General features: G+C 35.1%; 2 protein-coding genes across 2 annotated transcripts; both read left to right on the forward strand.

Annotated features, from left to right (window-relative positions):
- Nucleotides 1-2,458: 2,458 nt before the first annotated feature.
- LOC146170379 (E3 ubiquitin-protein ligase UBR2-like) lies at nucleotides 2,459-13,341 on the forward strand. Its single transcript, XM_083388583.1, has 15 exons — nucleotides 2,459-2,576; nucleotides 2,639-2,915; nucleotides 3,090-3,177; nucleotides 3,778-3,958; nucleotides 4,380-4,479; nucleotides 6,760-6,888; nucleotides 7,130-7,390; nucleotides 8,109-8,309; nucleotides 9,171-9,353; nucleotides 10,149-10,201; nucleotides 10,613-10,746; nucleotides 11,239-11,396; nucleotides 11,884-11,980; nucleotides 12,504-12,745; nucleotides 13,246-13,341. Exons 1-15 carry the CDS (start codon nucleotides 2,548-2,550, stop codon nucleotides 13,339-13,341), a joined length of 2,229 nt encoding a protein of 742 aa, XP_083244709.1. The 5' UTR covers nucleotides 2,459-2,547.
- Nucleotides 13,342-14,615: 1,274 nt separating this feature from the next.
- LOC146170380 (XK-related protein 9-like) lies at nucleotides 14,616-17,132 on the forward strand. The gene is made up of 5 exons (XM_083388592.1): nucleotides 14,616-14,970; nucleotides 15,034-15,158; nucleotides 16,487-16,556; nucleotides 16,747-16,870; nucleotides 16,987-17,132. The coding sequence occupies exons 1-5, from the start codon at nucleotides 14,758-14,760 to the stop codon at nucleotides 17,130-17,132; spliced, it is 678 nt and encodes a 225-aa protein (XP_083244718.1). The 5' UTR covers nucleotides 14,616-14,757.
- Nucleotides 17,133-18,274: the final 1,142 nt, after the last annotated feature.

The following is an 18,274-nucleotide window of genomic DNA, read 5'->3' on the forward strand; positions in this document are numbered from 1 at the left end:
TCAATACAGTCATTTAGGGCTGAATATTTAATGTAACTCTTTCCATGTAATAGCTTCCCGAGCTATGAAACAGATAATATGAAATTAAAAACATCAACAACATTTGAATATGAACCTGTATTGTCTTAGCGAGAACTGCCCACCATCTTAAAAAAAAATTAAATTGATCTTTATTTAAAAAAAAAAAGATTTCCAAAGATTAGCCTAACTTAATCAGAAGAAGTATAAAAATATTATAAAATAATGGCTGATAATTTTGCAAATATAAATGTTTGGACCAATAGAATTAATATAAAAGCATAAACGACCATTCCTCAATAGAATCATTTGAGGACAACAGTACGACAGCCATTACAGGCTTACCAAATCTGTTGATCTACGTTGCAAGCAGGGCAGTCTAGAAAAGCAATTAGCCTGCAGAGAAGTTCGAACTCACGACCTCCGGTCAAGCCTGGACCACACCAACTGAGCTATACAGCTACACAGGCTCAGAGGAAAGCGAGTGGAGAAACAACCATAGCATCGTTGCCTGCTGCATCCTGTTCGTAAAACTTACTTTTGGTGAGGTTCGAACTCACGACCTCCGGTCAAGCCGGGGCCGTCGCTCTACCAACTGAACTATACAGCTATACAGGCTCACAGAGGAACGAGTCGAGAAACAACCATACGCCAATGCTTGTTAAATCTATCAATACAAGCAACTTCATATTAAAGGGGTGCACAGTACCATATCATTTATTTAATGAAAGATGCACACATAGTGTTGAATCATTTGAGTATTAGTTTCAAGACAGCGCTTACGTTATCCTTCATTCCTCGCCAAGTTGTCAGCCTCTCGTCAAGTCGCCGTTGCCCGCTAGAGGCGAAAAAGAGCTGACTTAGTTTCCCAAATTATTGGCAATTGTTGCGCTGCGGCCTTTCAGACAGCGCTAACGTTATCCGCATCGCCTCGCCAAGTTATTAGCCTTTGTTTCTATTGCAGGCTTGAAGGGCATTTTATCACAATTTTGTTGTTTAAAAAAATGGTAAACAAGATTTATAAAGACATGTTTTGGGCAGTCGTTACAGTTTACTTCATTTTACAAACATCTTAAGCTTTTAAGCTTCAACCATATTGGAGAATAGTATCACATGGTCAATTAAATAGTATCCTTCCCAAAACCAAATTATTGTAGGATTTTTCTACGTATTTCTAACTATTTCTTTGCAATTATCTCGTCAGGTACATATTTAATATCGTACTATAAAGCAAGATCAGGCACATATTTAATATCCTATTATAAAGCAGGGCTTTTTGATTTCCTGGCATATATTAATAACAAAATATTACAGTTTTCTTCGGCAAAATTTACAATTAGCTTTTTATCCAGATGTAGTTAGGAGTGAATATTAGTTTGAATGACTTACAATTTTGGAAAATATCGCTAGGATATAGTTATAGTAATAACTTTCTGACATGACGTTATAACGGAACTTTGTAGCGTCTCGTCTGAACAAAACTGTCAGGGTCCGTTGGCAATCGAAAAGCTGAAGCTGAAAGCTCCTTTGTTTACAAAGATCCCTCCGTTTTGCTTCGGTGGTTTGTAGTTGCTTTGTTGTCACTCGTTTAGAGTGGAAATATTATCCCACGTCGCAACGCCTGGGACACGAGGCAGTCAATGTTTTATCTCAGCACTGTAATAGCTTGTTCGAAGCCTACAGCAATTTGTATAATCAAGACTGGCTTTCCTGGATTGGTCATAAGAGAGCCGTAGTATTAAAAAGATTCAGAATGAGTTTGTGATAATGTCATTTATGCAGTGGTGCAAATGTTGTCGGTCACTGTTTTAACAGCAACACATTTAAACCTTTTTTACGAGTTTGTAAAAGCGGTATAAACTATGTTCCGCTTAGAGTCAAGAGTGGAATATGTAATTATAATTTGTTAGTTTACTGTATGTTGACGTAGAATTGGGTAAACTATCAGGATCAGTGAACATACCCTTATACTTAATCTTACATCCTATGGTAATTGTTGAGTCATGTCAACAGACAAGAACCGTAATAAGGTAGATAACGGTTTCAGTTATTGTTAGTGTAGTAAGGGGGTCATTGACTTTAGGAGCAGTGCACCACTCTTTCAACTAAGTCAAGGTTTCATGGCTTCGTTTGCCAACATTCTGCGTGACTAAATATTTTTACAAAAATACTTGACAGTAAACAGAGGCGTATATAAGCTTTTGCTGCCAGGCATAATATCAAGTTTGTAGAGCTCTTCTGGCAAATGTAATTTTGTAAACGTCGGAATAAAAAATTACATTTACCAGAAGAGCTCTTACTTATATTGCTTGCCTAAAAAAAGATAGAATGTCGTGACACCTTGAGTTTCTATTCTGCCATCTATCCCCGTTTAAGTGGAAATAATACTGTTTCAAAACGCACTTCATATTTCTTACGATTTCATATGTTTCTTTCTGAGGTGAAAAACTGTTTCTAAACAAAGGTAGTGCTTCAAAATCGAGAAAGAATAATAAAGGAAATGAAATATATTCCTGGAGTATGTGTTGAATGAAACCAAAACGCCCTACAGAAATGAGGTAACATTGTTTGCATACATTTATTTAAGCTCGTTATTACTAACTTGTCTATGTAATTTCAGCAAACGGACGAAATCGCATGAGAATCTGCACAACGCTTCAAATGCTGCCTTTAAATTGGCTTCCGACCCTATTAGAGTGTTTCCTGAAGCTGAAAAGAGCCAATCGACCTATGAACTGGCCCCTGACACCACACCGGTGGTTCCCCTTCCATCTAGAACCACTTCAACCCCTCAACTGACCCCTGACCTCACACCGGTAGTTCCCCTTCCATCTAGAATCACTAGAACCTCTATGAGGAACGAGATATTTGATATAAAAGCAGGGTTTAATGGCGAGGTGTGTATAAAGATAAATGACCCTTATTTCCTATTATTTTGATGGTTTCCTGAGAGTGTTAGGTAACTTTTGGTGATTTCTACAAAATAACCGCCATCTAAGAAGTAGCATACGGCAAGTTTAATGTTTAGCTTGGATGCGTTACATTAATGACAGTTACAACTTAATGTTTAGGAAAGCTGCGATGGATTTGATGAGAGTAAGCCTCTTATTCAATCGTTGCCAATCACAAGCAGAGAAGAACAACAACATTCTGAACAAGGTTGGTTGTTAAATATTAATCCTTATATTAATAATAAATATAAATTATAAGTTTTGCCAAAATACGATTCGATACAAAAAATATCTTTTACTGTTTTTTTGACTACCGATAGTCAAATGATTTTTGCAAAACGTTATTTCGCTAGACTAAGCTCACCATTACTTGAACACCACTTTGCTGTATTTAGGGGGTTGAAGTTGAATATTATTATTCGTATGCCTTAATCCTTGGTCAGAACGACTTCAGAAGGGCTAGATGACAGTACCAGGGTTGGGCAGACTTTTTGTTCTTCTGAAATACGAGAGTTTATTTTGTTACGGTCTAGTAATTTTTCTAGCTTGCACTACAATTCTGACTGTGTATCTCATTTCAGTAAAAGCCTTAATATTATAATTAGTTTGCCTTAATCTTTGGTCAGTACGTCTTTAGAAGGGATAGACTACAGTACATAACCATGTAAATTGCAAAGCTTAGTTTATGGTTTATTATTGCTAAAATAATTTATGTTAGTGAGATTAACTAAACTGACTTGCTTGTCCATGTGGCGGAGATAAAACGGATTTTAACGAGTTGTTTTGTTAAGTTACATTTCTTTGCCAGACGTCCAGAGTGTTGAAGAAATATTTTTTTGCCGGCTTGAGCAGCTCTCATCCAGCTTGCTTAATTCGGATGAGACGTCAATCGCCGGGGAAAGCCCCTATTCAACTCATCAACTAAATCTGAGCCCGGACAAGCTGAAAAAATACAACACAAGGATACAAGACGTTTTTAAACATGTTGGGTAACTATACCCTGATTTCCAATTGCTTCGCGTTTTTAACCTTTATTTAATTCATTCTAAACTAGGGGTCGCCCAAGTTTTTCCTAATTTACGCTTAAAGCCGGAAAACAGTAAAGCCTGACGATTGTCGACCGAATATTACTTTTTTCAATTTTTTCTTTTTTTTTTCAATTTTTCGTCGAACATATCAACTTGACTATCGTTAAATGAAAGAAATATGAAAACTTATACGTAATAAAAACTGCCCGAGCCTTAAAAAATTGTAAATAGTTTAGTTTTTTTATCAAAGTTTTGTTTTGAATTGCATCGGACAACATGACAACTGCACTTTATTGTAATCAGAGAATGTGCCACGGGTCGGATTAATTGACCCATGAACATGTGTTTTGTCTAAATCAATAACAAGACTTTTTTCACCCAGGCGAGTCCTTTATTCCGTTCCTTTGCAATGGGATTCTACACTTGACAGAAAGTTTAACGACTTCTTCCACATGTTCTGCGACTTCCTTGCTTTTCTTGGGGTAGTATTAGAAATATTTCTTCCTCTATTCTAAATTCTAAACTTAACATATAACGTAGTAATATTATTTATAAGAACTATAACGGTATTTAAAAGCTAACCATCAACATCAAAAATGGCAATGGTGTAGACCAGAAGGTCCCGACGTCGGCGGGACCGCCCCTTGTGGACGTTGGCGAGTTACAGGGGGGCGTTTTGGGTCTTTTTCTTATTTGGGGGGTGCTGAACGCACATAAGGGGGCGCTACGTAAAAGTCTTTTCCGTAAAATTTTATAAACTGTTTCCATAAAAATAGTAAAAAAACAGCACTGTATAGTATGTAACATTTAAGCTTATATGACAACTTCCGTACTGCTATAGTATCCGACCATTGTTACGTAATAATAGTAAAAAAGAGGTTTTTTGGTTAAATAAAAGGTTGTTGGTTGTTGTTGCGTTTTACCGTTTTTACGCGGCAAAATGTTTGTATATTTAAAGTCTTGGTGCAGAAAGTTGAATTATTTCTGGTAATAACAGAACCTTCTGATTATGCATGTTTATTAGTAGAAACTAATTGTTTGTGTTGCGTGACAAAACTGGATTTGCATAATCAAGTTAAATTTTCGGCAAGATGTGGTGCAGTGTTATTTTTTAGTATGGAACTATTTAGTGAATAGCAGGGCTGCGGAGTCGGTTATAAATAACCCGCGTCCGACTCCTAAGTCCCGAGTCCGACTCCGGTCAAATTTTTTGTTTACGTAACTAAAATAACGTGGATATTTAGCAATCCACTTATGGGAGGTCGTATGATTCATTCACTCACAATACATGGTTGGAAAAAATTCCGCCGTATAACATTCCACCTTTACGATTTCCATTTGGCGGCCATATCAGTTTTAAAATTCGGTACCGCGCATGCGCTTGTCGGACTCGCGACTCGGGTAGTTTTACGTGGTCTTACTCGAGTCCGGAGTCCCGAGTCCGACTCCGACTCCGCAGCCCTGCTTAATAGTCGGAGCTCTTGTGTTTAGAAACGTAGAAAGCAGTGCTGCGAAGCCGATCGGGACTCGGTACTCAAGTAAGAGCACGTAAAACTACCCGAGTCCCGAGTCCGACATGCGCATGCGCGGTACCAAATTTTAAAACTGTTAAGGCGGCAAATGTAAATTGTAAAGGTGGAATATTATAGGTTGGAATATTTTCTACGCTTGTATTGCGAGTGAATGAATTATATGACACCCCTATAAGTCGATTGCTGAATATCCACCTTGCCTAAGTTAAGTAAATGTGTAAGTTATTTTAGTTACGTGAATTGGCGGAACACAGGCTGTAGAGTAAGGGCTGGACTCGGGACTCGACGAAATCGCACATTTGACCAGAATCGGACTTGGGGCTTGGGTTTATTTTTTTGGCCGGGGTCGGACTCGGGTTATTTTTAACAGACTACGCAGCCCTGGTAGAAAGTAACGCAAAAAAATCTATAAATACAGCATACCGTAACGCATAGCATACTATTAGGGTTTTGAGTTTTGGTGGGTGAAGTATTTGTACACCAGTGTGTTAAAACCTTAACGCAATTATTGTTGTATGTAAATTATATATTCTGTTACCTATATGCCTTATTTTTTTAAGTTTGTGTTCAATTTACACACATGCTCCCTAACGTATTCCTATAGTGAATGTATGTTTGTTAGACATCCTAACAAAATAACTGACAAAATCCAGACAGTATAATGTTAAGCAACGATTAAAGTCAACTAACTATTTGGGCACTACAATCACATATTTAATATCTTACTGTAAAGCAAGATGGGGGGTGGGCGATATGAAATAATATGGAGCCCAATGGGGCACTAATTAAAAAAGTAGTTTGGGAAACACTGGTGTAGACACTTTGCCTTCATTTTAATTTCTTGTTCGGTTTAAGGAAATTTGACACATGTACTTGGTAGTCTTTTGTCAATATCAAATATAAATTTGGGAAAGTTAGTTGTTAATTTTGACATAGGCAACGTTAAAAAATCTTTATAAGAAACAAAGCAGGCACAAGTTTTTTCCAGTTTTTGCCATTGAAGCTGCCAATTGTCATAGCCTAAATTGTTGCCCTAAATTTACGCGGATCCCTTAAACAAGTGTCGAATTACAATGTAAATATCGAACATCGCTATTCGATGTTAAGCAATGCGAAAAAGGTTTAATAAGAAACAAAGCGAACAACATTACATTATTTCACACAGTTGCAGGAACATGTTTTGATTCTTTAATTTAATCGAAAGGTCGCATATTATCATATCTGTTGCAGGGAATGCACAGCGTTGAACTAAAGACTAAGGGACATTTTGAGCAAGAACCTGAATGGAGATCAGGATTTCAATTAGAACTTGGACTGACACAACTTCTAAGAAACCTCTATCCGTGGTGCTCGTTTAACGTATGTTATTCCCTTGTACCTATTTTTGTTGAAACAATCTTGGCATGTCTATATCAATTTTTTAATTTATAAGTTGTTTTTGCACTTTATTGCATTCCTTTATAGGCTATGTTTATTTCAGTCAAATTTTCACGATGCTTTTTTTTTGAATTATTTTAAATTTGAGAAGGAGTTTTGTATACTTAACTATTAATACAACTGGGTTGTAAGTCTTTATTGATGTAATAATTTGTTTTGTTAGAAAGAAGTCCTGGTCAATTGCATTCAAATCACAATTGGTCACTTAAAGCAACGAAAGAACTCAATGACGACTACGAACAGCGATGGAGCTAGGGACCACACAAGGACTCCTGTGTCACTACACATTCCCTTGACCCGACTACTTTCTGGGCTACTGGTAGAATACGGAAAACTGGGCGATCCGTGGAATCAAGCGGAGTTTGGAATCGACATTCTAGATCTTGCTGAAAACGTGATACAGACGATATGCCTAAGTGCACAGGCCAGTAAAGTTTTAATCTTTTTAAATTTTTGTCTAACCTGTTAATTGCACTCAGGTTAATTACTGTTTAAGAAAACGCGATCTTAAATTTACTAACAATTCTATTTTCCTGTGGCTCTCTCCTTTTGACTGGGTAATAAACAGGTAAGTAAGGGATTTGGGTTTATTTCTGCACTAATTGTCGATGCAAAGTTTATTAAAGAAACGTTTGTGATTTTCTTTAAAAATAAAATTTGACCATGAAATTTCCCAAATTGTTTTTTAAATTTATAAATAACAATGACGTTTTTAAATTAAATGAGCATCATAAAACAAATTTAAAATATGTCAAAATGTGAGGATCAATTCTCAGTATTAAGCAAATTCTAAATTTTAAAAAGAAATATATATATTTATATTTTGTTAATTAAAATGTTACTTTCTTTATATTTACAAGGTTAATTATATAATCATTGGTTTGAGCATTTATATTATAATAACGAGTAACTAAATACAAATATATTTAGTCGAATCCAGATGATTTTTCATATCACGTGAGCGCCAGTTTATGGCAAAAAGGCGACTTTGGATATTTTATTACAAAGAATGTTATTTTATTTATGTTCATAAATTGAATTGATCATTTATTACAGGTTTTGGTGACTGGCTCAGTTTTCAGACACAAACAAGTAATTAATTTATATATTTAATCATGTTCTTGATAACCTTCTTATATCAGGTGAGTGCTGGTTTATGGCAGAAGAAGGACTTGGCACTTTGCAATGGAATCAGACACTACAGACATCATCGATACAGATCCGAGATGTTCGACCGGGATCTTCAGATGCTCCAGCTCTGCGCCGCTCTCGCTCCTCCGGAACAATTCTTCCCTTTGTTACGCGAACAAATGGATCTCAATATGCCCGGCATTAAGAAAAAGGTGTGCATGAGTATATTACTTAACCCTTTCATTTCAGGAATGTGCTGTTTAAAACCTTAGTTCGGATAAGTAAGTTTATTTCTTTGGCATTTCCGATTTTGTAGTCCTAAGTACGGCCACCAAATAACGTCGTTGCTATTGTATAAATCAAGGAACCATCTATAAAAATAAAAGGAACAAAAAAATCGTTAGATTGCAAATCTTTGGTAAAATGCATCAATAAATTTGTCATAGGAGTCCCTAGTATCGGACGAGTTGGACATATTGGTTAGAACTGCACGCCAATTGAAAACTCTATTCAAGTGAAATATTAAAAACACAATTAATAAATTAGAACACAGCTTAAAAAAGATTAGCAAATGAAGTATTTATCGAATCAGGTAAACGATTTAGCAAGTATATCAAAACCAAAATAAAATCAATGCTAAAATGAATAAAGAGTACCACTTGGTAACGAGCATCGGTTCACATCCGATATTATCGGCCATTCCTATTACGATTTATTACAGAAGTAATACAGTTTGTAAAATAGGTAGGCTACGTTAAAACAAGGTTTTTCACAATTTTAATTTTTAATTATTTGACTTCTTTTAAACTTTCCGTCACCCTATGGCAGTAATAATTAAAACATTTTCAGATGACTACTTTTTTCTTGAATTAAAAGTAAGATATGAATTGTTCTCAATTAGTTTTGACATTTGTATATTGAAAGTCAGAGTAAAGTGCAGTTTATATAAACATACCAATTGGCAAAAATAGTTCATGCCTAAAACCTTTTTTAAAATAAAGGCTATTTCAAGATGGACTTTAATCCCCAAACCAACCACTCGTTCATATCACGTCACAATATTTTGTTTCCAGCAAAAGACTCGTTTGTTCGAGGAGTTTTTCTCCCTGCTAATCTTTATCTGCGTGGAGCGATACGTCGAGGGGATTGCAGAGGTTTCGCCGAAAGAAATTGCCAAAAGGGAGTTGATTCATTTCTTTGCCGGCAGCAACACTCACAAATATTACGACAATATGTCGGATCGTTTTACAGACAGGGTAACCACATCATAATGTAACTACAAGTCCCATTTTTGCTGATTGAAAAGCGTTGTTTTCGAAACGTTAACTTGGTGGCGATAAAAAATTACAATATTTTAAAATTTTATAATATAATCTTGATGATTTGTCTAAATGATTGACATTGAGACTTGGTTTGGGAAAAGAATGGAGTTAAATAAGAGGTCTAGTGTTACGTAGTAAATTATACTCATATGGAAACAATTATATTATAAGCAATTTTAGTGACTCTCTTGAATACAGTCAACTAAGATTTTGATAATTGCTTCGGCCGGTGTGTTCTGCACATATTTCTATATTCTCCAAATATAGCCTGTTTATAAAAGATTCTTACACATACGTGTACAACAACTGTGATCTAGCCTTCTGAAGTGGACCACACATATGTGTATGCATCTTTTATTAACTTGACTTTAAACTGAAGATACCCGTTAATATGAAGTTGTTTGTACTAATATGATGCAAGCGATTGTGTCATAGTTGTAAACAAACTGTGTATTCTGAACATATTTGTATTTTCTTTAAACATAACTGTTTATAAACGATGCTTACACATACGTGTACAACAACTGCGATTTAGCCTTCTGACGTAGACCACACATTTGTGTATGTATCTTTCATTAACTTAACTTGAAACTGTAGATCCCCTTCAATATGAAGTTGTTTTTACTTATAGGATGTAAGCTATAGTGTTGTAAAAAACAGTGTATATTGCACAATTAACCAAAAAAATCTGTGTGAATAATTTAGGTCTGGATATATTTGTTTTGTTAGGTCCTTTCATCTTCCAGTTGGAAGAGTGCTCGCAAGGAGGTCATCAAAGGACGGTACAAACATGTTTATATCAAGATCTAAAACATCGAGACTTTGGAAAATGTTTAGACTTTAAAACACGTACAAAGTACAATATCATTGCTTGAAATTAGCAGAAATATTAATTTCTCTCACAAAACAGTAATTTTCGGATTCTTGTTTAATAAATATATTTCTGTTAGTTTTTAGACGTCTGTTTTAACTAAACAGCGTAATTAATGACATATTCCCAAACGATAATCCAATTTTTCACTTTATACCGACGTATTTCAAAACAGGAATTTTGTTTAACACTTTATTGTCTGCGCGAGTTTTGTTGTATTCCAAAAGTGTTACTTTGGTAATTGTTTTTTTAAAACAGTTTTTTGAGTTTAACTAACTTATTATAAAAATTAATTAAATGCAATCATTTTCCAAATATTAAGCTATGCACACAAAATTAAAGAAGAATTTCTCGACCAAGTTTCGCCATTTTATTACCACTACAGCTCAGTGGCCGAACAAACCCAAACGTTGAACAAAGTCATTCAGATGCTGAAGCGCCAAAATGAACCTTGCTGTAAGTTGGTTTTATTTTTACTGGTTACAGTTTTTATCACATCGCTGTTAACCACTTTATTCCCTTAAGTTTAATTGTAATATTTTAAACAAATTGTACAGAAGTATGTCCGATATTATCGTATTTGAACCGATACCCAATGCCAAATGGTAATATCGGTACTTGTACGATACTAGGCTGGTATCGGTGCCGAGCTGACACCAAATTAATTTAAGTATTCACAAATGCTTTGCGCTCTAAAGTAATTCTAAAATTGTTTATTTTAATAATTTTGCCAGAAGTAATATTAGCAAGAAAAACAAACAAACAAAAAACAGTGCATAAACCTAGTTCTTGTTTATATATTGTAAAAAAAAGTACAATCTTTTCAATTATTTTTGACTATTCGGTTCTTCGTTATTTTGTGATATATTTATTTTACCAATCGTTGCTTGTATAGAAACGTTTGGCTCAAAAGTTTAATTTTTCTAACTTGCAACAATCGATGTTTAGATTTTTCATGCCCCAACCCTCCACCGTTTACCACAATGTTCCAGAAAGTTCCAGAATTCCTCAAGTCACGTTCTTTAGTGGATTTTCTCGGGGAAACATTGTCGCTACTCATCGACGAAAAAAGTTGTTTAAAGTGGTCTGACAAACTCGGACAAAAGGTAATAGTATTTAAACCAGCTTCAAGTGAGTTTTTTGTATGAATAAGATGGCTACGGTGATATGGTTGGTCTTGACCAGATCTCACTTGACCAATGTAGTTCAGGTGGTGCTTGTGTTAAAAGTTTTCCAACCTGGCCCCATGGGAATAGCATCCCTAAGTAGGCCTGACTGCGATTCACTAGGCCGTTTCGAAGGCACCTTGCGTGTTTTTAATACTTGGTATGTATAACATTTAACTTGCAAGGGATTTTATTGTTTATATAGTAAATCATTACTTGCGAAAAGTTTTCTTTCTGAGAGATGTTACATGGTTTGTAACGAAGTACATGTAACTCTTTAACGAGCCTGACAAAATTAATATCTGTATCACTTTCAAACCTTTTGCAGGGTATAAAATAATAAAAAATGACCTGCCATTTATTTAAGTTCTGAGATGTAATTTACTGATTACTATGTTCTTCTAACAACACTGTGTTTCTATTTCAGTTATTTTATCTGATCTGGTGCGCCATTTACGAAGAGAAGGAAGAAGTAAAAAAAGATCCCAAGAGCTGCTACAACTTCTGTGAGCTGGCAAAAACAGGTGTGTACCTTTTGCAAGCTTAAGTTATTTATGAGGATAAGCTAATGTTGGATGATCATTGCAAGCATTTCTCGACCAGCGCCTACTGATCCCGTGTAGCTCATTTGGTAGAGCGACGGTCCCGGTATGACCGAGGTCGTAAGCTCGAACCTCACCACAAGTGAGTTTTACGAACAGGATGCAGCCGGCAACGGTGCTATAGTTGTTTGGCGACTTACTCCCGCTTTACCAATGTAGTCCTGTCGGCAAAGCAACGTTTTCCGGTTTGGCCGAGGTTTGGCCGAGGTCGTACCTCAATGCAGGCTAGTTTTACCAACCATTTAGCAGCCATTAGATTTATGGTTGTATGTCGATTCGTTTCACTCTGAACTTGTGTAGATTAATTGATAAAGGAACGTTCCCAGAATGACAAAGGTCGTGAGTTCGAACCTCACCTTACAAGGACATGTGCCAATCTGGATCCATTACTGGCACTCGGTATATACTTGATGAACCTTTGAACCTTTTTTTTTTGTTATAACAGTTGATTTGAGAGGCAAATTACTGAAGCTTGAGAAGAAAGTCCGGAGCATCCACGAGGAGAGCATCTTATGTCTTCTCAGAGGAATGGAGGAAATAGAGAAGAGAAGAGCGGGAATTGATCCTGGAGATCCCGTGGTAATGAGGATAGAAAGGTTTGCTGAACGCTCTGAAGAGAGGATGGATTTCTATCAGCGGTTAACCGGCAACGTGTTTGAGAAGAAGTTTGAAAAGGGACAAAATAAGGTAAAAGACGTTTGGATTTGGTTTGAGATTGTAAAGATTAAAGCTAATTAACTGCTTCTAACTTTCACAAACAAAATTTACAACCCAATTAAGTTCCTAAGTACAAATACGTCTATTTCGAAAAAAAGATATATATCTGTATATTTTTAAAGTGCTTATATATAAGAATTATTTGCAAATAGGGGTACCATCAATATCTATAAAAGTTTTAAACTAAAATGTTTAACAAACGTAAGTAATTGAACTTCTATATTGTAGTGTAGGGTATTAAAAACAAAAATTTCTACTAGAAATATAATTGTAACACAATCGGTATCTGTGAAAACATAACTAAATCAAACAAAACAAATATACGCAAAATCTAAAGCATTCACTAAATATAACAGTATTATGGAGTGAACAGTTTTCTGCAATGCATGTTTGCAATATGACATATTTTTTATTCAAAGTAAAATTTTATAGTTGTAAATATGTAATGATTTTGAAATGTTTTATTTTAGAGTTGGCTCTACCGAAAAATCTTTTTAAGGGTCTACAGAAGCTTTTCCACATTCAACATACCTATGGCTTTATGTGAGTTTATAAGGAATTTATGAACATTTTGTTTATAATTTTGCATCCAAGGGCCCCGGCGGTGAAGATATGAGGTATGAAAATGTCAATACTGCATTGATTTAGAAAAAAACGTTACCTTTATGTCTTATGGAAGTAAAAAAAGAATTTAATTTGTCTTCACGTTTTTTTTTGCGTTATATAAGACTCTGAAATAAGACGAAACACAGCCCAAACAGCTCCCTTTTAGACCATTTGCAGGGCAACACCTTAATTAACGTCCTCACTATAACGGCGAATTTTAGTTATATTTTATTAAAAAATATTTTTAAGATATAAACTATGTACATTCCCCCCGATGGAATTTAAATAGCATTGTAAGCTTGATAAGGTTTAACAAAGTTACATTTACTGTCCACTTTATTCCCTTAAGTATATTTTACTAGGGATCTTGGAAACTTGGAGTTTATTTCGATGAGAACTACGGACGTTTTTTTATTTCAACTTTTGCATGTATATGCTATTGTTTCTGCATGTGCATAGCGCCTGCCGTTATTCGAAGTTATTAATAAAGAAATCTAAAGTTCTTAACTTTTTATTTTTGGATAAATTTACTCCATTCTATTCCAAATCTTAGCTTTAATTCCTATAATAATTTGGTATCAGATCTGCACCAATACCACTCTAGTATAGGATGACACCAACACCACCGATTGGCATCGGGTATCGGCTCCGATTAAATATTATCGGATATGTCTATAAACTAACTATAGGCTGTAAGTTATTACTTTTCACTCTAAGGCAGGGATGTCCAACCTTTTAGCAGAATAGGCCGCATTGCCACTTTAACAATTTCGATAGGCCGCAAAACCTCTCAAATTAAAGGGGTGACGTCATAAGTTACGACGTCATAAAACAACTTAACTTATAAACACCCGCTCTTCGAGAGTGAACTCAAGTAATCTCGACCTTATTTATTATTTTTATTATGGCGAAGCGCGAAAATTTGAGTTTTTACATGTTTGTGCTGATACATTTCCTTAAAACGGTTCGAAAAAATACACATTTAGAAAAACACACATCTTGCTTAGCAATGGTGTGTGCACAAAGTGTTCGATGGACGCGGAAATGCGACATTAGACTTGGTTCTCTCAGAAAAAATATAATATTAGGCCTACATTAAATACTGCGCGTTCTACACGTTTTGATGGTGAAAACAATTGTTTTAAATAAAGACTACTGAAAGTTAGAATAAGTAGTGGGCCTCACGTAAATATCAGGTGGGCCGCAGGTTGGACATCCCTGCTCTAAGGGATATTTTTTTTTAATAAAATGACTGAGGTACATGTTTGCAAAAAAAAGTCCGCTGCTTGTAACGAAGACTCGATAGTTAAGGTATTCTTTGCAACATTGATTAAACTGCCAGCAATTTGCCATTATTACTTCTTGTTTGCATAAATATGCTTTATAAAAGCGTAGAGATTTTTTCAACCAAAGGCAGTGATAAAATTTCTTTTCTTAAAACAGTTTCCATCGGAATGTATCTTTTCGACGTTGTTAGCGACCTTCTCAATGCTTATACTTATTACATCAATCGCCACAACATCGAAAACAGTATGGTCTACTTTGGTCTTTCCATGATTTTTATCCTGACTCCATCCATCATAATGCATGTAAGTAAACAACAAGTGTTTGTATATTGTTTACTGTTTTCTTTTAATGTAATATTTGTTTAGGCTTACTCTTTGTGGAAGGAGAAAGAGTCACTTCGTCGGCATAAAAATAAGAACACAACAAAGAACAACTTCCATTACTACACATTTATTGTGGCTCATATTCTTCAGGTTGGCGTCATATACAGGTAGGCTTAAATACTCAAAGAATCCTTTATACAAGTGGTTTCAAAACTAAGAACTTTGCGTAACAAACCCATTGGAGTCAATTTAAAAGAACTGCATTTGTAATAAAAGTCCGAAATAGTTATAACGTCAAACTCAATAAAAGTAATGAAATATTAAAAAGTAGTATTGATCGACTGATTCGATTAGTCTGTGGAAGGGTTCCAGTATACTGTGATCATGGGCGCCCGCAGGGAGGGCAAGGGGGGGGGACTTGCCCCCCTGGAATTTCAAAATGCGATTATTAGTATTATTTATAAGTGCAATATGTATGATTTATGAAGGTTGAAAATATTATACATTATCCATTTCCCCCAGTATCCAGGAGGCGGGAATTCTTACCCCCCCCCCCTTTTTTGTAAGTGATATTATCGTTTTGTTGCTCGTTTTGTCATGGTTTAACAAACTGTTCGAAGCGGCGTGCTTTTTAAGTAATTTTGTTTGGTCGACCGTAAACGCTGGAAGTTTTTTTCTTTCGTTATTTGTTTAGGTTGACTGATTAGCAAGTGTGTATTCGACAATTGACAACTTATATTTACCAAATGTGTAGCGGCAAAAACAACTTATTTCCCCTCAACCGCAGCTTGTAATTTAGCTGACTTGGCACACAGCTCGGCGCATATGTTGCGCCAATCGTGGCATAATAGCACCTGGAAAAAACGATCTTTGTTTAGTATTGCAGGTGGTGAAAGACGTCATCATTCATTAACGTCAGACGAAAAACAGGGGAATTCCCTAAGTTGTAAATTCAGGACCTTCCCTTTTTGATTTTCTGGTTACCCCCCTGATTTCCCCCCCTGAAAAATTTTCTGAGGGCGCCCTGACTGTGACACGTAATAAAAGCCGTTGACAAAAGAGTTGGCAAAAAAATGACTTCGAAAAACTGGATCACAGTTGTTGAACACGCATATGTATGCTTCTTTCATAATAAAAGCAACTAGTTTTATTTGTGTTGTACTACTCCTCTATACATTCCTAAATGTAAAAAATTCGTAAAAACTTTTGATATGAAAAGCCATATTTTACTTTGTAAATAAAATCAAACACAACATTTAGTTAGATTGACAGCTAGGCCTAGTTAATCCTGGAAATTATAACCTTGAAAACTCGTAAGTTTACCTCATGATTGCATTGAGAGACAACAAGATCACAATTTGGGAGATATACATATTTTTGCGAGTAACATGCTTAATAGCAGGTCTCTATGTATTAGAACAAAATAAAAGACACTTCTTCATTTTTTTTAGTTTTTAATTACTAACTTATGGCTCGCTATTAATGTTTTTTATAGGATTTTACGAGCCGTGTATTTTGGACGAAAAGAACAAAAAGGCGACAATGAGGAGTATTACAACCAGAAGGTAAAACAAATACACTTTTACGAAAATTAAAGTTTTAGATAACCCAGCTGATGTCCAATCCAGTTTTAGTGAGAGCTTTTGTTTTATAAACTCTAAAATGATCCAGACAGCTCAAATTTTACGAATCTTTAAATGTTTATCGTCAACAAATCGTTTGGTAAAAGTTAACTGAAGATGTTTTTACATTCAGTGGATTGACGAAGGCGAAGCTGTCTGCAAAATGCGCTTATTTGAAACATTCTTTGAAGCAATTCCCCAGCTTATTCTGCAATTATACATCATGCTTACAACTGCACAGACCCCTCTCAGTACAGGTAAAGGGGTTAAATACTATTTCAAATTACGATTTTTTTTTTCTGTCATCAGTATGAAGACATGACTGCGGACTTCCAACTTGTTTTCATTCTAGTTATAGCTTGTGTTGGTTCAGTTGGAGGTTTATCGTTGTCAATACAAGGCAACGAAGTGGCGAACAAACACAAAGATCTATCCAAGTTTGAAACTCTCTTCTACGTGCTTTACCAATGGTTCACTATACTTTCAAGGGTAGGAACACTCTTATTACCTACACAATAAACCTTCTTTGGATAAAATTAATACTGTTAATCTTAGCTAGTTACATGTTGAAAAACACTTTCCCATTTTACAGTTTATCATTGCGATTAAACAGTGTACCAGAATTTTCTTGTTTTTTAACAACCATTTTCTGTTTGATTATGACCAAATTGTTTAAAAGACCTAATTTTGTATTTTCAATTATTTTGTGTGGTCGAGAAAATGAAGTCCTTGTAGTTTAAAATAACACAACTAATGTTTTTAAAGGTATTGGCGTTTTCCCTGCTGCTAACATTAAACGTTGGGGCTTGGTTTGGAGTGGTTATTTTCCACTTATTGGTCGTGGCTGGGTTCTTCTATTGTGATCACCAAAAAAGCGTTTTTTCTACTCTGACTGTTGGGTGAGCTAGTTAATTTAAAATAGTTAAACTTACAACTTGTGCTTTTTCTGCTTATTTCAAATAATATAAAAGCTAGTTAACGTCTCCATCTGTAAATATTTGTCATGGTTAGGTTAGCTGGTATCTGTCCGGATTCCTCGAAACTTCGATTAATACCTTGAAACTTTCAATTAATACCTTCAATTAATACCTTGAAACTTTCGATTAATACCTTCGATTAATACCTTGAAACTTTCGATTAATACCTTGAAACTTTCAATTAATACCTTCAATTAATACCTTGAAACTTTCGATTAATACCTTCAATTAATACCTTGAAACTTTCGATTAATACCTTCGATTAATACCTTGAAACTTTCGATTAATACCTTGAAACTTTCGATTAATAACTTCAGAAAACTTCGATTAATACATTCAATTACATTCGAAGTTAATCGATTAATATAGCTACAGTCTACTAAGGCGAACTGAACTTTGTTTTTGTATAGTCAATAAGCTATTATCAGAATTCTTAAATAAATAATACTTGTTATAGGCTATAAAAAGTGAACATTGAAGCTCGGAATTCAAATTTCTAATCAAGCCTAATGTTCTACATCTAAACTGCCTTAATCTATTCAAATAAAATCGGTAAAATAAAACAACAACATATATGAAATATGCCTATAATGAAAACTGTGCAGCATTTCAAAATCATGTTAAGGTTCTTTCGAAGGTTAACAGAGCACTTTGTTTGTAGTTCCATTGTGTGAGGTCAGTAAA

Source organism: Ascidiella aspersa, chromosome 1, assembly GCF_963924565.1.
Source record: "Ascidiella aspersa chromosome 1, kaAscAspe10.2, whole genome shotgun sequence".
Lineage (NCBI taxonomy): Eukaryota > Metazoa > Chordata > Ascidiacea > Phlebobranchia > Ascidiidae > Ascidiella > Ascidiella aspersa.

Coding starts and splice junctions, on each gene's coding strand:
- LOC146170379 (XM_083388583.1), top strand. CDS start 2,548: ATGAAACCAAAACGCCCTACAGAAATGAG. Junction 10,747..11,238: donor GCGCCAAAATGAACCTTGCT/GTAAGTTGGTTT, acceptor ATCGATGTTTAG/ATTTTTCATGCCCCAACCCT. Junction 11,981..12,503: donor CTGTGAGCTGGCAAAAACAG/GTGTGTACCTTT, acceptor TTGTTATAACAG/TTGATTTGAGAGGCAAATTA.
- LOC146170380 (XM_083388592.1), top strand. CDS start 14,758: ATGCTTTATAAAAGCGTAGAGATTTTTTCAACCAAAGGCAGTGATAAA. Junction 15,159..16,486: donor CAGGTTGGCGTCATATACAG/GTAGGCTTAAAT, acceptor TGTTTTTTATAG/GATTTTACGAGCCGTGTATT. Junction 16,871..16,986: donor ACAGACCCCTCTCAGTACAG/GTAAAGGGGTTA, acceptor GTGTTGGTTCAG/TTGGAGGTTTATCGTTGTCA.